The sequence below is a fragment of the Ambystoma mexicanum genome, chromosome 4q (assembly GCF_040938575.1).
Source record: "Ambystoma mexicanum isolate Mex_15411 chromosome 4q, UKY_AmexF1_1, whole genome shotgun sequence".
In the NCBI taxonomy this organism is placed as follows: Eukaryota; Metazoa; Chordata; class Amphibia; order Caudata; family Ambystomatidae; genus Ambystoma; species Ambystoma mexicanum.
In genome coordinates this window covers 1025769716-1025794321 of record NC_090928.1, presented here as the reverse complement: position 1 = coordinate 1025794321, position 24606 = coordinate 1025769716, and the positions used below count along the sequence as shown (strand labels likewise).

Below are 24606 nucleotides of genomic sequence, written 5' to 3'. Positions count from 1 at the left end.
CAACCGATTTATATTGGTTGTGGTATACCATGCTACCAGGTATCCTGAGGCCATACCTATGAGAACTGTTACTGCTCAGGCAGTGGCTAAGGCCCTCGTTGGTATTTTTACCAGGGTAGGTTTTCCTAAGGAAGACTTACATTACATTTTGAGTGGGGATGTAAATTGGATAAGTGGGACCCAACTTTGCCCAAGGCATGTGGCAAGTACAGCACTATGTATCAATATTAAGGATGGTTTTTAGTTTTCCACGATTGACCTCTCATGGCATGGTAGACATTATCCTGAGGTGCACAGTGCATGCAGAATTCTGTCCGGCATAAAGGGAGTGAATTACCTCAATGGCTTAACTGCAGAGCAGAAATTGCCACAGGGCGGTGGTCCTCGACGAGAGACAACAGATAACGAGATGTGCAGAAGGTACCTTAATGATGTGAATATGCAAATCCAACACTCACAAGCTGGGGGGGGGGTACATGTACAAGATAAACAAGTAACGCCAAAAAGTAATGTGAAAGGTGATGTTACGATGCACGCATAGTACATCTAGTGCGCCACACATTAGGGAATAGGGTGCTGCGAAGGGAAGAACAAGCCTGACAAACCCCAAATGCATTTGCAGTTTTAACTAGAAAGTAACTAGGTATAGGTAAATACGGCTGCCGCAATGAAAAGTACATGTACAGCAATTGTAATATTTAGTTTAAACGTATGTTATGAATTTAAGGGTTAGGTATATTAACGAATAACAGTTTGGCCATATTTTAATAGTCCCATGGTAGACTAGACAGAATCCATTTTTTTTGTTTTTTAAAGGCCACAGCTCACAGCAGAATTGAAGTTTTGCTGACACTCGCAGAAAATGCTAGATAATCTCACCAAGCAGCGTTTTCTGCCTAGAGCAGGCACGATGCAACAGGAGAGACTGAGAGCGAACAGGTGAAGGGGGCAGAGGCTGTAACAATGCCCCCAACCTTGTTGTGGTTCCCTCATAATTCCATTGTATAGATTTGGCGAGATGCAGTGGCTCGTACCGTCCCCAACGATGGGGTCCAATACGCATTGAGGGACTTATCAACCTGCACCTTAGCGGGCACCAACCAATGGCATGCCAGAGTTTTTGCAGGTCAGCAGATGATGTAATTGAGGGGACGGATGGTAAAGGGTCATGAAGGGCTGTTGAGGGTGATGTTCCAGGAAATGTTTTGATCCAATCAGGACATGTAATGCATATGAACCTATAAGGGTCCAGTGACAACCTACATCCCCTAAATTGTAACTATTGACAAATTATGCTAATATGAGATTTCCTTGTATAAATATTGCAGCCCATCTGGGCAGCGTTGAGAATGAATTACAGTTCAGGCCTACTGAGCTGTTTGTTCTCCCAGTCGACTGTTTAAATTAAGTTCTTTTTTCCTGCACGTTGTGCCCTTCTTTTGGATTATTTTTCTTGGATTGCCCCTGGAGACCCTTGGTCTACAATGAAATAGAAGGGGTAGCTGCACCAACCTCACACAAAGACACAGTGGTAATGTACAGAAGGTGAATATAGAATCTGTGGAGGGTTACAGGATTTTATGATTTGGAGCTTTGGGACAGCTCCGTTGTCGTTAGGCATGCAGGTATGGTATAAACAGAAAAGGTGGGCACACCCATTAAATGGTGCAACGGTTACACAACCGACGAGACTGATCAATGTTATATGCAACAAGTAAACGGAAAAGATGGGACAAGCAACTTGAGGCTGTCGAATGGCAGGAGGTACTTTGGTAATACAAATCTCGGCTGCTTCTGCCCCTTCACTAGAAGCTTAAAGCAACAGCATATTTTACAGCCACACCAGTGGTTATCCGCACAAACATGCGAGCAGCTGAGGGGAAATAGCTAAGGAGGCTGGACAAATGCAAAGTAATGGAAGTGAAAGCTGACTCAGATAAAATATGGCAGTGGGTGGATCCACCCCCACACAGGTTTGTGCTTGGAAGTACAATTCACGACAGCTATTCCTATTCTGTAAAGAATGTAATGATTGGATGTTGATATAAAATGTTTGATTTATTATAATAAAACTTGCAGCCTTTTAATTCCACAAGTTAAACAGACCCTCCAGCTTATAGCTATTTTGCGATCCCACAGTTTCTGCAAAAACACCAGCAAAAAAAAAAATTTTTTTTTAAAAATAGCTGTTTTTGCAAAACATCTTTATTTTAAAAAAGACTCACAGGGCAGTTTCCAACACTTTTCTGGACTCAAGAAATGAAATGCGCTGGCACCTCTCATCACTTAAAGAGCAGCCCAATCCACAAAGGACATCTGAATGGGCGCTTCTTAAATGCGTCCATTCAGATGACCTTTTCACCACTTGGCACAAATCAGGGAGCGTTTCTCTGCATTTAAAAGTGCCTCCCAAATTGACAAACAAGATGCGCTTTTAAACGTGCAGAAATAGTAGGTAACCCTACGAGCCCACTTTGAATAGGTGCACGGGTGGTGCCAGTGCATCATGTTAAGAAAGCAACATTTGGAAAAACAATGTTCTGACTGTCCCTAGAGGAAGAACACCCTGACCCTAGCAGGAGTGCTTGACCCTGGGTAGGGAGTGGTATACCACCTATCTAACAGGGATAGATGAAGAAACTGTCCCTCAGCGCTACCAATTGTATGGGTATGACAGATATCGTTAAAATAAGTAGTCCATAAGGTACCAAATAAGTTCCGAAAAAGTACAACCAACTGGCTATTTTTGACAGCAGGTCTGATTATTGTATCCTGTTGAAACAGCGGACGCTGGCAAAATCACTTGTCACCATGGGATTTCTATTCATAGTTTATTCGGACCTGCCTGATTTTTCTGTCGCGGAAAAGTCAGCGACGGAAAAGTTTGCATGAGAAATGTGCGAACCACAAAAGGTTTGCACATTTCCCATGCAAACACGCATTTAAAACCCCTACAAACCCAAACCCACGACACACCGCCACCCACACCCCCAACATAACCAAACCCTACTTACCTTTCCTTCACGCAGTGTCCCTGCGGCGCCAATTCCCTTTAACTTCTGTGATCAAGAACCGGCACTGCAGGGTCATTTTCTTTTTTTCAGAAGCTGCAGTGTCGAAATAGAAAGTATATCGCGCCTCCTATTGTAATAAATATATTAATATTAGCCTACGCCAAGCTGCTCGAAAGTCGCTTGCGAAAGAAATCTGAGTTGCAAGGTCCTGACCTTAAATCCATGTAAGCCGCCATTTTAGGATTTGTTGTGTAAAAGTCACCGTGAGCTAAAATGGTGGACAATGTCATTGCAGAATACAACATGACCGTCTCGACCTCTGCACACAGCTAATGTGTACTTTGCCTGCAGGCCACTTGTTGAGGTTGTGAACTGAGACCTTGTCCTTCGGTGACCTATGTGTAGAAGGATTACTTGTGCAATGAAACTAATCCACAAGCATATGTTGAGACAATGTATTCAAATACTGAACGAAGAACATCTTTTTAACTACATTGTATTAATATTTAAGAAGGGTTGCATGGAAACCTTTAGAATACACAGTTAATGCATACGCTTGTTGATAAATGTATTAAAGGCAAACCAGTTATATGCGGTTATTTGAGACTTGGCACGAACCCTAGATCGGTGATGTATTAAAAGGAATATTAACCCGAAGTGGGGCTGGACATCGCGCCCGCCAAATGTATAAAAAGCGAATGCATTCTAATGTACAGGGTCTCTCACTGAACACACTGAACCACGCTGGAGTTTGTTGTGTTGTACTGAGGGCCGATAGCTATCTGATTTTGCTTTGTTTTTGTAACTGGATTCAGTATAAAATAAAGTACTTTATATGTTCCTTTGTAACCCGTGTTCGGTGTATTTCCTTTTGAGGTACTTAGCCTCGATATTTTGTTTTCACAGTTGGCGCCCGAATAGGGACCCTCAAGATTGATGCCGGATTGTTGAAGGTTGACGCACGCTATCGGACCGGGATCGGACAGTGTGACATAAGGGGCCCCCTGAACGAGACAGGACACCTCAACAGCGCTGCACAACCCGATCCTTGGACGATAAGCGTGTGGTCCGAGACGGCATCTTGACGAGGGTCCACTTATCGAGGCGGGCAGATTTGCCGAAATCACCATACACGAGGTAAGATTAGTTAGGTAAGATTCTTAGAAGTACCGATCAGTCCTCCTTAGGTTTGGTCAGGTGAGTCGTGACCCAATTCTTAATTTAACCCTGACAATTTTAATTTTGGCGTATTTGTATCTGCAGACACAATTATTGAACAGGTAACACCAAGAATTTGAGATATGCCTGGGAAATGGGCATTATTCCGCAGTGATAGACAATCTTTGGAATTTAGCCGTCCCGCACCACAGGAGGGGTCGCCGGCATGTACTATGTACTGTAAGCATGGCATTGGAAGTATAGTATTTAATGATATTTGGCACAGACAAACCAGACATGCCTCCGAACTTCAGTTGCCAATCAATGGTAGTTTCGAGATCCCTCGTATTGAACATTTAGAGTCAGTCTTGTTAAAGAAAAAGGCTAGACCTGCAGAATTTGATGTTTTGCAGAATTGGAAAAAAGAAGCGTTGCAACAACTTAAAGGTAGAGAGAAACATGCACTTCGTCATAAAACGAACACTGAAAAAGCGTTGTTATATGACCAAGACAAACAGTTTGAGGCGACTAAAAATATGGATAGGGCTTTCTCACTTGGAATTCAGAAAATCTATCCTTCCAAAGATCTTCATATTTCTGATGAGTTTGACAAAATATTAAATGAACAAAGGCCTGGTGCCTCTGCGCCACCTCCGTATGTTCCTCTTCCCACTACTGTACCTCTTCCTGCTGTTATTCCTGCTCTTCCTGCTCAACCTGCTGTTCCTATTCCTCCGCTTTTTGTCCCTCCACCTGCTCCTCTGCCTCTTTTTAATCGCACCAGTTATAATAGTACCTCCATCGAATTTGCCTGCTCCCTCTCTTCCAAGTGGTCCTGAGCCGCTTGTAATCGATGAGGTACAGGAACAAAAGTTGTCACTCGCAATACTGTACCATCGGAAATGAAACGCGAGTTAATTACATGGGCTAAGCATTGTATGGAGAAGGATGATCAAGCTAGCGTTTTTGCCACACTTTGTAATACAGATAATTTTCCTGAGAAAAATGTTTTTATTGAAGGTTTAGGGATTCAGTTATGTATAATGTGGGGAAGATTAAATAATGCGGATGTTCCGCAAGGGTTAAGGGATCTAAACACCTAGCGCTTTCTAGAGACACTGGAGAAGGTAAATGAGCATGTCGAGAGGTTATTTGGGTATAGAAATGAGTTAGAAAAGTTACAGAATGAGGATGATGAAGAGGAAAATATGTATGTACAGAAACGGTTCCTTCAGTGTCGTAAACCGATATCGGAGGAAATGCAAATTTGTAAGAAAGACGCGATTAGATGGATTTCAGACATATCGAACTCCAGTTGAGGTATATGACACGCATAGTCAATATACGTTAGAAATGCAGAGGATTGTGATACAGGTAATGGTAGAATACCTGCAGGATGAATGTTTAAAAAGGAAGATTAGTTGTCCCACAGAGTTATTGAGCATTTATAACAGAGCTTTTTCACTTGACACTTCTTCGACTGCTTTAGCGCTCGACTTGGCTCTGTTGCTCAGTAAGCGTTCGGAGTCACCTAGTTCTCAGTTGCCTATGATTGAGGTTCCTCCGACGTTTGTCCCGAAGGTTGAGGTTGTGGCCGTTCGTGCAAATAAATAGTCGATGTGAACATTCCTGCACATTATGTATCGCAGTTCGTTCACGTCCCATTCTCAAGACAGGAAGTGAATACTATTAGACAGACAATCTATTCCTAATATTAGGAAACATTCCGACAGGGTTCTATAAAGAGATAGAATCCGTTTTGCAGTCCTCAGTGTTCGCCTTAGGTGACATTGATTTGTTGTTTCCTGTACTCCTGCCCGTAGATTTATGGAAACAAGTTAGAACTATTGACGATGTACATGTGGTTGGGAGATACATGGGCGAATATAACTAGATTCAATGGGGAAAGGCCAGCTGGCGAAAGACCGCAACAGATGATATTAACTCTGCCTGATAGAATCGTTGCTAAATTAAAAACCATAATTCCCGAAAAGAGAATTATTTAGGACAAGTTTACGGCCTGTGTCCAAGGAAAGTCTGAAGGTGCTACCGAGTTCTTTAATAGGTTCGAACAGGTATTCTCGGATTTCAGTGGACAAGACTTAGGCACAGAGTCTGGGAAAAGATTATTTGTGGACAAATTTGTACGTGGATTGCTGCTTGACATCCAGTCACAAATTATGTCTTTCAAGAGCGCTTGGCAGGCGAAATCACAATCAGAAGTACTGCACATGGCTCAGTACTAAGAGAACCGTGTCAATAATGAAAAGGATAGGATTGAAAAACGGAAAGGCGATTTAAAAACTCAAGTGCTATTGCAGCAAATTGTTAGGGGCCCCAGAGGGGTTAGTTCTCAGGTTAGAGGTCAGTAGGTCCCGCAGGGGAATGTGCCCTTGGGTCCTGTGAACATTAACCAGTGCGATTATTGTCGAGAGGGTCATTGGCAAGCACAATGCCCCGTCCTTCAACAAAGGTCGGGGCGTAGGGGGCCCTGGTAGAGGTCAGTTTACACAGGACCCTCAGCAACCTTTTTCGCAGGACAATCAGACTCCGAGTGTGGACACCAGGAACATATTTGATCATCCTTCCACTGCATATTTAGCTGAAGAGCTTCCTTTTGATGATGTTCTGTTTCGTTAGGATTGCCCGAAGCAGGGTTTGGAACCTACACCTATTCCCGTCAATCAGAAAGGTCCCTACGTTGAAATGGTGGTGGGAAATAGGAAACATCAGTTTTTGATAGACACTGGAGCACAGAAGTGTTCCATTGATCATTCGCGGGTTCCAAACATTCCACTGTCAGGGCAAACCAATGTTTCTGTAGGGTTTTCTGGTACACCAGTTGTTTGTCCAGTTTCTATGCCAGTACCCATTTCTTTGGGTCCCTTTATGGACCAGTGTCCATTTCCGTTGACTTTGGATTGCGGAGAGAACTTGCTGGGGTTGAATTTGTTAAAATAATTAAATGCAGTGATTTATTGTTCTTCTGATGGAGTGCGCTGGACGATTTCACCACAGCAATTTTCTGCCTCGCAATTCTTGACTAGACCTTTGCCTCCAGAATTCATTAATGTATCAGAGAGCTTGTGGGCTGTCGACGGCAATGATGTCAGTGTTTTACAGATTGAGCCTGTCAAAATAGTTTTGAAACATGGAATTGAGCTGCCACGCATTCCTCAGTATAACATTTCGGTGGAAGGCGAGCAAGCTTTGAAATGTATTGTTTCAGATTTTGTGCATAGCGGGGTGATTGAAGAAATTTCAGGAAGTTTGTGCAATAGTCCGATTTTACCCGAGTACAAGAAAGGTGATAATGTAATTCCATTCCGTTTTATAATTGATTTACGTGCCATTAATAAAGTTGTGGCACCACAATTTCCAATTGTGCCTGATGTAACGACAATCCTAACCATGATTACAGCTACAGCTACTTACTTTAGTGTTGTGGACTTAAAGAATGCGTTCTTTAGTATTCCTATACAAAAGGATAGTAGATATTTGTTCGCGTTCAACTTAGGGGGACGCTCATTTACATTTACACGGGCACCTCAAGGGTACAGAGAGAGTCCTAGTATTTATAATAGGGCTTTGAAAGAACAACTTGATACCCTTGAATTGCCCTCTACCTGTACTTTGCTTCAGTACCTTGAGGATTTGCTTCTAGCTGCTGACTCAGAGTGCCTGTAAGGAGGGCACTGTGTTATTACTTATTCATCTAGCTAAGCACGGTCACAAAGCTTCGCTTAAAAAATGTCAATATTGTTGTCAGGAGGTCGCCTATTTAGGCTATCTCCTGTCAAAAGAGGGAAGAAGATGGACACCTGAAAGAATAAAACACATTTCTGGCATGTCTGTCCCAAATACACAAAAGGAAGTTAGGGCCTTGATAGGTATGGCTTCTTACTGTAGGTTGTGGATCCCGAATTTTTCACTAGTGATCAAACCCATGTTGGCTTTGACGAAGAAGGGCATTTCTTTGCCATTACCATGGAACGCGGTACACCAGCAGTCGTTTGACTTGCTTAAGACCGCATTATGCTCTGCACCAGTTTTGGGCACACCAAACTATGAAAAAGCCTTTGTGTTTGTGCATGAATGTGATGGATGTGCTTTGGCTGTATTAACGCAGGAACATGGAGGGAAGAATAGGCCGTGCGGTTACTATTCTTCCACCCTTGATCCTGTAGCATGCGCTTTGCCAAGATGTTTGCGCACTGTCGCTGCTGCTGCCGCGTCTGTAAAACGGAGTGAGGGAATGGTCCTAGGCCATGATCTAACCCTGATAGTGCCTCACTCTGTAGATGTTCTATTGTAGATGTTCTATTGAACGAACTGAAACGCAACACCTCACTTCTGCACGGTTGACAAGATAAGAATTGATCTTGTTTGCTCCTCACATTCAAATTAAGAGGTGTTGTGTCCTTAATCCGGCTGAATTCCTACCTTTTCCGCAAGATACTACTTGCAGCGATGAAGTACCACATGATTGTTTGTATACGACCGAACAAGAAACAAAGGGTAGAATTGATTTTAAAGATACTCCTTTGGATAATCCGCAAGGAGAGCTGTTTTGTGACGGCTCCTGCTTTAAACTTCCGGATGGTACATCCACATCCGCTTATGCAATCACTACATTGAGCACGGTTGTGGAAACTAACAGAATCACGCATAAAAGAAAACATTGAATAATGAAAAATGTTCCACCTGAGAAAAGAGCATATAACGAAATTCAAAATTTGTGGAAACTATTTCCGGATCTCCATCGAAGAAAGTTGTATATGCAATTTTGTTTAAATCTGTTTAAAACGAGAGAAAAAAAAACAACATATGGGCAGGCCCCAACAATCCAAGTGACCAATGTAGACTTTGTAAAGCTACTGAGGAAACCCTGAAACATCTAACATTATTCTGCCCTTCACTCAAGCAGGAAAGAACGAAACACCTGGGAAGATTCATTGAAAATTGTTCGACACTAACTGCTCTAAACTGGTGGCAAATAATGTTCGACGAGACTGACAGGGCATTGACGATTACATTAACCTTTTTCACTGAAGAAATATTGCTACGATTTTGTGCTGTAAATGAGGAATTGTAAGAAGCTGTTTTCATCCTTCGGGTCTTTATTTGAGATACGCTATTAATGATGTGAGCCGTTCAAAGAAAGATCAAGATCATACTTTACCTCTTTTATATGATGCCAGTTCGGTCTTTTTGGAAGTGTGTGTGTTGATTTTAGTGAATTAATGTGGATATCATTTTATGGATGATTTGTATTTTTTTTTTCTCTCCATTTTTTTTTAAAAAAGGTTTGTAATAAACCATATAAAAAAAAAAATGTTTAAAAAGAATCACGCATAATTCTGCGCAGGCCACAGAGATTATAGCATTTACCCGAGCTTGTGGCTTGCAGTAAATATATATATATACTGATAGTCAGTATGCCTTTGGGGTGGTTCACAACGTCGGGAGACTTTGGTCAGGGAGAGGGTTCCTAACTTCGCATGGCACCAAAATTCAACATGGCTCCCTAAAAGTACAACTACTCTCAGCGCTTGCGCTCCCTACTCAGTTAGCAGTTATGTGTCAGGTTTCCTTCCCCTATTCAGACTATTTACCCTTATTCAAGTTTCTTTCCCATTATTTCTCTTTTATTATCCTTTTTAGATTAGCCTTGTGTGGGTGGGAGGTTTTCTATTGTAGTTGGTTTGGCCTTAACTTCCTGATTCAGAATCCTGGTTCTGACCCAAGGCAAAATGGAGTTTCACAGTGACAGCTCTGATTGGTTGGAAAACACTGCTGAACAACAATGAACATTCTAAACTGTCACTCTTTGCCTTTCATCATCTAAACCCCAGCTGAGAGGACGTGTTTAGTGGCTGCTCCTGCTTTAGACTTGGGCCTGGTGGATTTTATTCCTTCAGGCGTTAGCAGTTGAGCGGCTACTTTCTTGGGGGTTTCAGGAGAAGCTATCAGCCGTCAGGAATTCGTTTTGAAGACAGGAAACTCTGAAGATCTTTAAGAAATTGTGCTGGAGATAAGTGACTTTGTTTTAAACTGCAGCTCTGTTTATCTTAATGACATTTAAATGAGAACTCGTAAAATTTAACCTTTGAATTTATATTTTTTAACTTTTGCGCTAGCGCGTGTGTTTTCTTAGCGCGTGTGCTTCCAAGCGCGAGGATCGGTTTGCCGCGTGAGAACTCTATAGCGCGTGTGTTTTCAAGCGCGTGTGCTTCAGCGCGAGAACTCAATTGCGCGTGTGGTTTCCTGCGCGTGTGTTTTAACGCGGGTACTCGACCGCATGTGAACTCTTTTGCGCGTGAATTCTGTTTCGCATGTTTTTACAAGCGCGTGTGTTTTTCTGCGCGTGGACTTTCCTTACAGTGCACGTGTTCTTCAACGCAGGAAGTTTTAAACGTGCAAATGTTCTGAATTGAGATTATCCGCGTGTGTGTTTTGCACGTGTTTCTTCAAGAATTCACAAACTTTATTGAATTGTAAAAAAGTTTCAAAACAAAAGAAAAGTTTGAAAGAAAAAGAAAGAAAAGATAAAGACTATTTAACTGGAAAACTAGTGAATTTTTGGAAAAAAGGCAAAGAGCAAAACCTTCCAGGTTTGCTCTAATTAAGAAGTTGCTGTGAATTTCAAGAGTCTCAAGTAAGAGAGATTTTCAGCTTCTTTACAAGCTTCTCTAAGAAATTTCAAGAGAAGAACCAGGTATGATTCTTAATTATTAGTTAAGGATTTAAAGTCTTTCCACTCTTAAGGTTGAGTAAGTAATAGAAGGATTTGTATCTGCTTTTCTTATATCCTCTGCAGGTTCAGCTTTGGTTAGCCTTGACGCAGTCAGCCTGGTGTTGTTTTGTTATCCACTTCCCCCTTTCCCTTTGGGGTGTAGTTTGCAGAGCTGAATTGAAACCTAGTTCTGAGAATTACATTTCAGGGGGATTGTCGGGGGTTCAGCAGCTTCCGCGGACACAGGACCTCTCAGCCTGACATTATGAAATGTGCAGCACATCGAAAGATTGTAGATGATAATGGAAAAGGGAATGCTTTCGCATCAGATAGCTAGACAAACTGCCACAGATCTCTTCACGGAGATGTAGGTTTCAAGGGAGACTGTAGATGCCTATGTAATGGATGAGGGTGTTGGGTCTGTACAGGATATCCAAGCTGATGCCACAATGGAAGAGTCTAAGAGGTGATAATGGGGAGACCTGCCAGTATCTGGAACCTTCCAAAATGTCGAACTTTAAAGAATGTTGAAAATGTACTACTTTCAGATTATTGTAGCCAATTGACTAAAGACCTGTATCTGATTTATCACCAGGTACGAGAAGCTTTACCTGTGCGATATGAGGGCCCGGGCCATGACATATGGCCTGGGAGTTGGGTGCTTGTCAAATCATTTGAGCGCACCTCCTGCCTCGCGCCTCGCTGGCGTGGGCCATTCCAAGTCCTGTTGGTCACCCAGACAGCGGTGCGGGTCGCTGGACGAAAGAACTGGATCCACGCGTCGCACATATAGAAACCTCCTCGCCCTGTGCCACACGCTACAGAAGAAACAGAACCCCTCGCTGATACTGCAACCAATGATCCCAAAGCAGTAAGCAGCACTGAGAGTGTGTCGGAGAATATCTCTGAGCCCGGGAGGCTTGGGGAAGCTGCCATTTTGTCTCCACACACTCTACAAATTTTGCACCCGGAAACGGCTGTTTCAAATTCAGCCCCTTCACTTGCCTCAGACACGTTGCGTCCAGCAGGAAGTGACGAGATATTGTTACGGGATCAATCAGTACCAAAAAAAGTACGATATAACCTACGACCACGAAGATAGACTTACGGCACGGTTTTACTGTGCATCTGATAGACTTAACGGCACAGTTTGTCTGTGCATTCGGAGAAGGAAAAGAGTAATCGAGGGCTTGATTTTTGCCCAAATTTGATAAAGGGGATTTTGTTGGTTGGGGTGGTGGAAGGACTAAGAAGTCGCTCGACCGGGAGGTCACCAGCAACAAACTTTGGAGTCTTCGTTTGAAGACTACGATGCCCGCCACCGCTACCGCTCGTATGGGACTTGTAAATAAGGGGGTGACCAACCGGGACAATGGACAAAATGCCTGGGCCCCGAAAACGTTTTGCTGTATTTTTATAATGATGTTTGGTTTTTTAATATTTGCTGCCTTAGGATTATGGTACCTCGAGGAAACTGACTCTTTAGAACTTTTGTTGCCTTCTTTCTGAAAGTGCACCCATTGTTCCTACTCCCTTTGTACATTTGCATACTTTATCCCCTCGGGATTCTCAGCACAGACAAAGGTACCACAATAACACTCTACTACTTATCATGAATGCTACACATGCCATTTTTAATAAATCCAACTGCTGGGTCTGCTCACATTTACCGCAACACGGGGACAAGGGGCTAGGTTGGTATATTCATCCTTTACCGTTGACAACTGCTTGCTATGCTTCTCTTAGAGCACTGTTCTTTGGCCGATGGAATGATAGCATCTCAGGGAACTTTGATGGCACCAATTTGAATAGTTTTGAGAAACGTGTTTTGACTCCCCTGGGACGCTCGCTTTTTGCAAATAGGAGTAAACCCAATGTTGCTTCTATTAGGCCTTCTGATAAACTGTCTCGTCCTTTCCAATCTTTGATTTTCTTTAAAATGGCTCTGATTGGCAATAAGGATACCATGCCTCCTCCTTACACTTAACCATAGCCCCGATTCAGTTTCCTTTTACATACAGAGGAATGGAACTCAGTAAATGGGAAATTTTCTAGGCTGTGCCAACGTTGCAAATTTGACTCGGGAGAACAGGCCTTTGTATGTAGGCGAACCTGTCTACTTTGTCTTTGGTAATGTAGCATTCCCATGGTTGCCCAGGGATTGGCAGGGAACCTGTTATTTGGGGATCCCGTTACCTGGGGTGTTTATAGCTAGTACAAAAGAAGTTTCGAAGGCTCGTCCACGGCGGAATGGGAATGGCGACACCCCAGCACAAGTCTTGGGAGATATAGCTAAATCAGTTGTGCCATTTTGGGGGCAGATAGCGAATTCAGAAGGTATCAGAAAACTAGCGAGAGTACTGGAGAGAACCATCAACTGGACCACGGACATACTCTATAATATGACGTTAGAACAAAAGGCGATGAGATTAGTAGCACTTCAAAATCGAATGGCATTAGATGTCATTCTAGCTGAGCGTGGCGGAGTATGCAAATTAGTGGGGTCCGCTTGCTGTGTTTTCGTACCAGATTCCTCCCCAACTATCTTCAAGGCAATACAGAATCTGAACGTCCTTAGTTCCGAAGTACATGTTCCTGAGGGAAACTGGGGTCTGAGCGCTTGGTTCTGGGACTTATTGCGATCTTGGGGTTGGAAGGTACTTTCGGTCTTATTAATTATTTTGGGAATCCTGTTGTTTCTTTCTTGCTGTATTCAGTGTCTGCCTGGTATGTGTTCGATGCTAGCGGGATGTTGTGCACAAGCGATAGGTTCGATAGGACATAAAGTGTATGCCCCAGATAAGACTTCCAAAGAATATGTATTGAAGGATATTTTAGCAAAAGACCTAATGGCAATAGATATTTCCGATAGTGATTCAGGGTGCATGGACAATGATGCATGGAGTTATTTGCAAGGAGATCCAAAGTAGTTTTTAGCACTTGGCATAGGCCAAAACGAGGGTTTGTCGAAATAGAAAGTATATCGTGCCTCCTATTGTAATAAATATATTAATATTGGCCTACGCCAAGCTGCTCGAAAGTCGCTTGGGAAAGAAATCTTGTGTTGCAAGGTCCTGACCTTAAATCCATGTAAGCCGCCATTTTAGGTCAAACCGCCATTTTAGGATTTGTTGTGTAAAAGTCACCCTGTGAGCTAAAATGGTGGACGATGTCATTGCAGAATACAACATGGCCGTCTCGACCTCTGTACATAGCTAATGTGTAATTTGCCTGCAGGCCACTTGTTGAGGTCGTGAACTGAGACCTTGTCCTTCGTTGACCTATCTGTAGAAGGATTACTCGTGCAATGAAACTAATCCACGAGCACATGTTGAGACAATGTATTCAAATACTGAACGAAGAACATCTGTTTAACTACATTGTATAAAAAGCGAATGCATTCTAATGTACAGGGTCTCTCACTGAACACACTGAACCACGCTGGAGTTCGTGGTGTTGTACCGAGGGCTGATAGCTATCTTATTTCGCTTTGTTTTTGTAACTGGATTCAGTATAAAATAAAGTACTTTGTATGTTCCTTTGTAACCCGTGGTCGGTGTATTTCCTTTTGGGGTACTTAGCCTCGATATTTTATTTCTGTTTTTCACAGTAGGGCTTTCCCCCCGCAACTCCCGCTTACTATACTGTAAAGTATAGTGAGCGGGGTGTTGCAGGGGACACCCCTGCAGCCCCTGTTTTTTTTTCTTCTTCTCGGGTGTGCTGCGGGGTGTCCCCCACAACACCCTGCTCATTATACTGTATAGCATAGTGAGTGGGGTATTGAGGGGGGACATCCCCGCAGCCCCCGTTTTTTTTTTATTTGGCGGGGCTGGGGTGGGGGGGTTGTCCCCCGCAACCCCCATTCACTGTGAGCAGGATGTTGGGGGACAACCCCCCCCAGGCCCAAGTCCGATCCCACCGAAACACCAAATCACACACCACGAAATGTTCAGACTTTTGGTAGTCCGGACTTTTCATGGTGTTTGTTTTAGGTCTTTTGGTGGGGTCAGATTTTTAAAGTCAGTAAAATCATACAATACCGTTTATTCACCCGTGGGCATCAAGTATGCAGGATACATACAGTTGGTTGTGCTAAATAGATCAATGTATAAAATTCAGCCCATATGTATGGGACACCTTAAAAGGCTCACGATGTGTGAGTTTTAGATGTTCTTACTATTACTTGCATCCCCTTTTTGTCAGGGATATCAAAATGGTCATGAGGACACTCATGGCCAAAAAAGTCAACCGGTTTCTATGGCATGTGCAGTTTACGCCATCTTCTTCAGGAACATTATAGTTATCAATGGTGATACAACTTCCAGGTTGCCTCTGCATGAGACAATGTGGGTGAGCAGCTCCGTCCCCTGTAGGGAGACAAACATATACCAAACTTGGGTATGAGTAAACCCATAGTTCATCTGGATTTAGCAGATATTAGGTCACGTTGTTAAACTTGTAGATTAAATCTGTGCCTCGCATGGGATAGTGATGCATTGTCATATTACGATGCGACTGTGCGCTTACTCTAGTGCCCAGGGGAACAGTGAAGGATGGGGGAAGGAAATGTTGCAAAAGGGCTCATCATTTATCCGCACAGCCCACTATTATGCGTTTCAGACCAGAGTTGAATGTACTCAACTCATGCGCAAGATCAGACTAAAACAATGAACATGAACAACAAGATGTCACAGGCCTTCGCCCCCTTCACTTTTCTCCAACCATCTCAAATTCAGCTGAATCGATTACATTCGAGCAGGCATTGCTGAAAAAGATTACGGAGCTTGAAAAAAAAAACATTCCTTTCATAATAATTGCACCAAATACCAATTGGCAGCTCTCAGGGATTTGCCCAACAACATAGCAATTACTATAAAACTAGCAGATGGTGGGCTATAGTAATCGAAGACAACAATGACTACATCAAGATCGTAGAACCCTTTCTCCGCAACTAGTTACTGGATCCTGCCCATTGCGGCGGCAGAAGGCTACATCAGCCCTAGAGAGGCTGCCTTCCTTACCAGCATATCCCCGCGTACCAGTTATGTATGCTTTGCAAAAAATCCATAAGGGCCCGTTCCCTCCCCCTGGACGTCCAATAGTTTCAGGAATCAACTCCATCCTGGAACCGCTGTCCCGGTATGTGGACTATTTCATTAAAGACGAAATCCCAAGGATGCAATCATACATTAAGGATTCTACAACCATGCTTGTCCTACTCAACTCTTTGGAATTCAACCCGGATGAGGATTGGCTGGTGACCATGGACAGTCATACACCAAAATTCCTCAACAAGAGACGTAATCTATGGTACGTCGATTTTAGAAACTGGGATCGACCTCCATGGAGCACTTTCTGGCTTTATAGCCGATTTGGCAGAGATCGCCCTTGGCAGAAATGTCTTCTTATTTGATTAGACCTACTAACAGCAAGTCTCAGGCACGGCCATGAGAGCTACCTATATTGTTATTATTATTTTTACTATTACCATTGCCCCAAGCCTGGCCAACCTGTACGTTGAACACTTTGAACGTAGTCACATTTATCTAAATACTAAACCTTTTCATGCTTATTGCCTTTCACCAGTGGCTCAATCACCAAAATCCCAACTTGAAATTTACTTTGGAAAGGGACCAAAAAAAAAAAAAAAAAATAAAACGACATTTTCTACATTTGGCAATTTCAGCAGCCAATGGTGGGTTGATGTCCAGTGTTTATAAAAAGACTGACGGACACAAACTCACTCTTGTGTTACTCCAGCTGCCATCCACAGGCCCTAAAAGACAACCTCCCTTTTGGTATCAGGGGCTATGAACTAAGACTACAGACTACACAGCTCATGCCAAAATATTCAAGGAACAGCTAGCGCAGCGAGGATATCTATCCAGGATCATAAATCAGACATACAAAAGAGCTAGGAATATCCCTTGAGCAGTGACTCTCGAACAGCAGAAAAAAATCTAACAGAACAGGGCTTAAGGACATTTTCAGCTATTCGCCCCTTACTTAATAAAATCAAAAATGAAATCAAGAAGTTATGGCCTATTCTAAATACGGGTAAAAACTCCTTACCAACACCCCGGTTTACCCTCAAAAGGAGACAGAATGTTATAGACAAACTGGTTAAGACCTTACCTCTATCAGATTCAACCTTGCATCTGTCCCAGCCTACATTATGGAACATGAATCCTTCAACTGGCCACTCAACCTGTGGCCAATGCTCAATGTGCGCCCATACTACGAGAAGCACAGCAATGACATTGGATGGCACACACCATGGGTGCAAAAGAATTTCACTACTTGCAACATCTGAGGTGTAATCTATATGATTACCTGCCCTTGCCATTTCAAATGTATAGGGATGACTGTACAAGAAGTCGGGAAACATATGATTGAACATTGTTCGTACATCAGAACAGGCAAATTGTCAGCACCCCTTGTCCTTCATTTTATGGCCGAGTGCCACACAACACAGAAGACTTAAAATGGACTATCAGAGAAAATCACGCCTCCCATCCGAGGGGGCAACTTTCATGACATCCTGTTGAGGTGAGAACAGATGTGGATTTTCAGTCTGAACACCTGCCACCATGGACTCAATGAAGCCATTCAGTGGCACGATCTAGCTGTGATGGTGCGCTTAGACGCACCACGCAGCATGTTCCCGATAACATATTGTCCTTACTCCTAAAGCACTTGAATAGTCACTTTCTCCTTATACAAGCACATAGAGGGACATTGGTTCATTTTAGAGTTCAGCCACATCTGTGGGTGCACTAACAGCAACACCAACAGCTTTATCTTGGTCGAGTATTCTGCCAATATGGCCTTGAGTGCCATATACACATGATGCCTTCTATGTCTGTTACTCATTGACACCATTCAGAGTTCGGCCCGGAATAATTACATTAGAGGAGCATAGATAAACTTATTCCAACTAGAGACTAGCCCGCACAATGGCTCACTAACCAATTATGAAACTGCTTAGGCTGACAATCCAGGCTGTCCAATATAGCCTGGTGTGCTAGACACATGTGATGCTCTCCAACAACGACATTCGATTGCCCCTCCAATGCACCACACTACTTGCAGTATGGAGATGTATTTGATCGGAGCTATGGCCAGCACGAACCATAGGGTGCATCTCCTTGCATCAAGTTCTTACGAACATCAGTGCGGTCCAGACAATGTTCGTCAGAAAAATCCGCTCTGCCTATTTAGACCTGAGCACCTGCAAAGTCATTGCCAGCCACACTCCATTGAGATATTTTTACTCAATGGGGGTATTGCGCTCCCATTTTTGTGACATACTACAAAATGGCAGCTGCGTTTTCCACCAAGAACCTCGCTATATCATTCGACCACGCCCCCGTGACGTGCACAGAACTACCTTTGGTTAGTCCGCAGTCGCCAGGGAGACTATGCTTTCACCCCGTGGATCGAGCACACGGAGGACGATCACCAAGTCCAACGGCTTATGCTGACAAGGTAAGCCACCACTATGCTCCTCAACGAACACTCGACACCCACATGTCGCTCGACATTTAGTGTATGGTTCTGTCGCTAAACCGCCGGTCGGTTTCTACTTTCAGAGACACGGACTGTTGCAGCGTATCAGCCAGAAGCTGACCGGCACCTCGCTGCCTCCGGCCCCACATTAATTTCCACAGTAAAACATGTGGGAACGTTTCAACATTCTACTTAATCCAATAGACCTTAGCTGACATTATGGAATCCACACGGATAACACCTAGTGGACATCTTCCTAATATAATGTCAATAGCATGCAGTTCCCCCTTTTGCAATGCAGAACATGAACCTGCATGTACCCAATGGGCACCATCCACATCACTCCCTCACTGCTCACCCCACTGTTCCCCTGGGAACTAGAGTAAGCGCACAGTCACATAGTAATGTGACAACACATCACTATGCCATGTGATGCACAGATTTAATCTACAAGTTTGTTAACAATGTGACCTAATATCTGCTAAATCCAGATGACACCAACTATGGGTTTACTCATACCCAGGTTTTGTATACGTTTTGTCTCCGTACAGGGGACGAAGCTATTATAATACGATTAGTTATTTATAACACGCTTAGTACCCAGAGGTTTCTAAGCCCGTACCCGGGGATCGAACCTGTGTTGCTCCGTGTCGTCTTGCTTCCAAGGCGAGCATGTTGCTGCTGGGTTAGCCTCCCGAGACACACATTGTCCCCCACACTGTCTCATGCAGAGGAAAGCTGGAAGTGGAATCACCATTGCTAACAATGATGGTCCTGAAGAAGATGGTGTAAACTGCACATGCCATTGAAACCGGTCCACCTTTTTGGCCAAGGGTGTCCTATGACCATTTTGATATCCCTGACAACAATGGGGATGCAAGTAATAGTAAGAACATATAAAACTCACACATTGTGAGCCTTTAAATGTGTTTGGGCTTACTTTCTTTTCATTCAGTTCAGCAGCATTGCACAGAGTTCCGCAATTGCGAAGCAGTGAGAGAGTGCATCTGGCACTGGCCACGATATGATTAATTGGTTAGGCTAGCTCTTGAAACTTCAGCCTCAGATGAAGAGTCGGTGATGACTCGAAACACGTGTCAGGCTACTTCGTTATTAACTCATTGGACTCATGAGAAATCCCTCCTTCTTTGAATTACTTGGAACACCTGTCACTATTGCACTGTTCAGCGCAGTAAGACCGAAAACTGTCTGTGTGCCTTTAAATGTGTCCCATACATATGGGCTGAATTATATACATTGATCTATTGAGCACAACCAACTGCACCCGGCATACTCGATGCCCAAGGGTGAATAAACTATTAATAGAAATCCCATGATATCAAGTGATTTTGCCAGCCAATCAGCGGTTTCAAAAGGATCCAATAATCGGTCCTGCTGTCAAAGAAGCCAGTTGGTTGTACTTTTTTGGTACTACTTATTTTAACGATATGTCATACCCATACAATTGGTGTCGGTGAGGGACAGTTTCTTCTTCATCTATCCCCGTTAGATAGGCGTTGCACCACTCACTACCCATGGTCAGGCACTCCTGCTAGGGTCGGGGTGTTTTTTCTCTAGGGACAGTCTAAACATTGTTTTCCCAATTGTTGCTTTCTCAACACGTGACAGTCGATTTCACATAAATTCTTCTCCTCCTAAAGGACCGTTTATGCTGTAATACAGGACTGTTTGTTTAACGGTTAGGGAAGGCATCCAATAAGTCTTTGAATTTACCCTGTTGTTGTTGTTAAGGATGCCAGTGCATAACAGGGTTTTTACTGACCCTACTGACTCATGCAATAGTTTTTAAAACAAGGGTGCCAGCTGATGTCACTTGCATTTCTGTTCCCCAAATGGGACAGAAATGTGTTTTTATGGGTTGCATTTTACAGTGGCAGGCCCTTTAAGGGCCTGTCAAAGTGAAATGCACAGGGATCCTGTCCACCATTGTCGGGAGAGCGCTTCCAACACAAACGTATTCAAGGCGTCTGGCCAACGCATCATTTGCACTACAGCTCAACCCTGTGAAAATGCACAGGTCACCTTTTAAGATGACCCGCTCATTTCCAAAAATGGGTTATATAAAAATAGCACATACTCTGCTCTACTTTTAGATGCCCCATATTTTCGAGGATCTTGGCCAAAATCGACAGTTTTCAAACATTAAAAAAAATTGTCACAATATGAGAGGCAAAGGATAGAGAGGTGGGAGTGAGGGGTGAGATGTGGAGGGTAGGCAAGAAAGCAGAGCGAGAGCACACTTAATGGTTACAACTATTTTACAAACTGTCACTGCGCGTCTCGACAAGCATGCTTCCAAACTGAGACTTCTGATCTTGTCACCGAGACAGAAACTGAAAAAAAAGTTGGCAAGCAACATCGTTCAATCAATGAAATTCCTAAAAAATATGCAATGCCCGCTTCGTTTTTCATAAAATATAAATAAACGTTGTGTATATTAAGCAGTTTCGTTTTCCCTTTAGCTTTGTGTGACGTAACTGCATCTCGTACACTTTCTGAACTCTATATGTGTCAGTGCACGTTTTCAATGACTGTCTTAGACAGCCACATGTCCTGTACTACCAGTCTAATAAACACCGCCGGCTATACCAGCACTGGCCCCCACGACTTACCCTCTGATTGCGGGAAGGGGACACATTGAGTGTCCAACACAAACGTAGCCATTGCAGCTGTCATGAACACAAAACATACAGCGTTTTAGCTGTTGTAAGCGGAGTATCGGCCGACTTTCACTGCTGCAAAAGAGGTGGGCGTATGCTTAGTACTTCTTCCATTGCAATTGCATAGCAACTATACAATGTTTGGTAGCCATGATAGTTTGGGACTTACAAACATATAGCGTCATGGACAGGTTCGTTATTTGAACGTAACATTGAGCAATTCGTTGTATTGAGCATGTTATTAATATTTTAGAAATAAATGCAATCCCTGTAAATAGGATTGTATAAAAAAAATATTTACGGAAACATATTGTTTAACAATATATTGTTTTACAATATATGACTTACGTACCACTTGGTTCATAACACGCATTTTGTACCTCGTGTATTCCGACCCAAAAACATATTTTCGGAACGCTATTCTGACAAATCGCCGCCGTATTACGAAAACGAATCTATTTGAAGATGGCCGCAGAGTTGGATTTCCGAAGAATTGAAACAGCAACGGAGCTGTGGCGATTGCGCACTATAGTTCTCTGTATCTGTATTTTCAAGCAACGCTGAAGCAATAGGGAGGCGTACAAATATGGTTGATACTAGTTCCCATCCGAGAAACAGACCATCGGTTGTTAGGGCCATTTCTCAGATGGGAAATGGCTGCTTCAGTGTGAGTGAGCTAGTTCCCATTAGAGAAATGGCCCTTTTTTGCCCCCTAGTGGCTAAGTCCTGCATAATAATGGGAACTAGCCCACTCACACAGAGAAGGCTAGTTCCCATTAGAGAAAAGGCCCTTTTTGCTCCCCTAGTGGCCAAGTCCTGCATAATAATGGGAACTAGCCCACTCACACAGAGAAGGCTAGTTCCCATTAGAGAAATGGCCCTTTTGCCCCTAGTGGCCAAGTCCTGCATAATAATGGGAACTAGCCTACTCAAACTGAGAAGGCTAGTTCCCATTAGACATAACTCTCAACTCACCCGCTTTTGGCTGGTGTCACCCGCCTTGCAAAGGGCTGACTCACCCGCCAAGCCTCCTGCACGCCCATTCATTCCAATGGGCGTCTCACCCGCCAGAAACAAAATCGGGTGATTTCACCCGCCTTTGCGAGACAAATGGTTGAGAGCTATGCATTAGAGAAATGGCCCTTTTTGCTCCCCTAGTGGCCAAGTCCTGCATAATAATGCGAACTAGCCTACTCACACTGAGAAGGCTAGTTCCCATTAGAGAAATTGCCCTTTTTGCCCCTAGTGGCCAAGTCCTGCATAATAATGGGAACTAGCCCACTCACACAGAGAAAGCTAGTTCCCATTAGACAAATGGCCCTTTTTGCTCCCCTAGTGGCCAAGTCCTGCATAATAATGGGAACTAGCCCACTCACACAGAGAAGGCTAGTTCCCATTAGAAATATGGCCCTTTTTGCCCCTGGTGGCCAAGTCCTGCTATTTCCCATTAGAGAAGTGGCCCTTTTTGGCCCTAGTGGCCAAGTCCTGCATAATAATGGGAACTAGCCCACTCACACAAAGAAGGCTAGTTCCCATTAGAGAAATTGACCTTTTTGCTCCCCTAGTGGCCAAGTCCTGCATAATAATGGGAACTAGCCTACTCACACTGAGAAGGCTAGTTCCCATTACAAAAATGGCCCTTTTTGCCCCTAGTGGCCAAGTCCTGCATAATAGTGGGAACTAGCCCACTCACACTGAAGCAGCTATTTCCCATTAGAGAAAGTGCAGTCCGACCTGGAAAGGCAGAAAGGTCCTCTCGTCTAATGGGAACTAGTCCACTCAGACTGAAGCAGCTATTTCCCATTAGAGAAAGGGCCCTCCGACCTGCAGAGGCAGAAAGGTCCTCTCGTCTAATGGGAACTAGGCCACTCACACTGAAGCAGCTATTTCCCATTAGAGAAACGGCCCTCCGACCTGGAAAGGCAGAAAGGTCCTCTCGGCTAATGGGAACTAGCCCACTCACACTGAAGCAGCTATTTCCCATTAGAGAAACGGCACTCCGACCTGGAAAGGCAGAAAGGTCCTCTCGGCTAATGGGAACTAGCCCACTCACACTGAAGCAGCTATTTCCCATTAGAGAAATGGCCCTCCGACCTGGAAAGGCAAAAAGGTCCTCTCGTCTAATGGAAACTAGCCCATTCACACTGAAGCAGCTATTTCCCATTAGAGAAACGGCCCTCTGACCTGGAAAGACAAAAAGGTCCTCTCGTCTAATGGGAACTAGCCCATTCACACTGAAGCAGCTATTTCCCATTAGAGAAGCGGCCCTCCGACCTGCAGAGGCAGAAAGGTCCTCTCGTCTAATGGGAACTAGGCCACTCACACTGAAGCAGCTATTTTCCATTAGAGAAACGGCCCTCCGACCTGGAAAGGCAAAAAGGTCCTCTTGTCTAATGGGAACTAGCCCACTCACACTGAAGCAACTATTTCCCATTAGGGAAGCGGCCCTGCAACCTGCAGAGGCAGAAAAGTCCTCTCGTCTAATGGGAACTAGCCCATTCACACTGAAGCGGCTATTTCCCATTAGAGAAGCGGCCCTCCGACCTGCAGAGGCAGAAAGGTCCTCTCGTCTAATGGGAACTAGCCCACTCAGACTGAAGCAGCTATTTCCCATTAGAGAAGCAGCCCTCCGACCTGCAGAGGCAGAAAGGTCCTCTCGTCTAATGGGAACTAGCCCACTCAGACTGAAGCAGCTATTTCCCATTAGAGAAAGGGCCCTCCGACCTGCAGAGGCAGAGAGGTCCTCTTGTCTAATGGGAACTAGGCCAATCACACTGAAGCAGCTATTTCCCATTAGAGAAACGGCCCTCCGACCTGGAAAGGCAGAAAGGTCCTCTCGGCTAATGGGAACTAGCCCACTCACACTGAAGCAGCTATTTCCCATTAGAGAAACGGCCCTCCGACCTGGAAAGGCAAAAAGGTCCTCTCGTCTAATGGGAACTAGCTCATTCACACTGAAGCAGCTATTTCCCATTAGAGAAGCGGCCCTCCGACCTGCAGAGGCAGAAAGGTCCTCTCGTCTAATGGGAACTAGCCCACTCACACTGAAGCAGCTATTTCCCATTAGAGAAACGGCCCTCCGACCTGGAAAGGCAGAAAGGTCCTCTTGTCTAATGGGAACTAGCCCATTCACACTGAAGCAGCTATTTCCCATTAGAGAAACGGCCCTCCGACCTGCAGAGGCAAAAAGGTCCTCTCGTCTAATGGGAACTAGCCCACTCACACTGAACCAGCTATTTCCCATTAGAGAAACGGCCCTCCGACCTGCAGAGGCAGAACGGTCCTCTCGTCTAATGGGAACTAGCCCACTCAGACTGAAGCAGCTATTTTCCATTAGAGAAACGGCCCTCTGACCTCGAAAGGCAGAAAGGTCCTCTCGTCTAATGGGAACTAGCCCATTCACACTGAAGCAGCTATTTCCCATTAGAGAAGCGGCCATCTGACCTGGAAAGGCAGAAAGGTCCTCTCGTCTAATGGGAACTAGCCCATTCACACTGAAGCAGCTATT

At 44.1% G+C, this 24606-nt stretch overlaps 1 protein-coding gene across 1 annotated transcript in view; it reads right to left on the bottom strand.

The window, feature by feature from the left end:
* RRP15 (ribosomal RNA processing 15 homolog) overlaps positions 1–21272 on the bottom strand; it is a 198749-nt gene extending 177477 nt beyond the window's left edge. Inside the window, exon 1 of the mRNA XM_069608581.1 lies at positions 21051–21272. Within this exon, the coding sequence (XP_069464682.1) occupies positions 21051–21114 (64 nt within the window). The 5' untranslated portion in view covers positions 21115–21272. The remainder of the gene's footprint in view (positions 1–21050) is intronic.
* Between the last annotated feature and the right edge of the window lie 3334 nt (positions 21273–24606).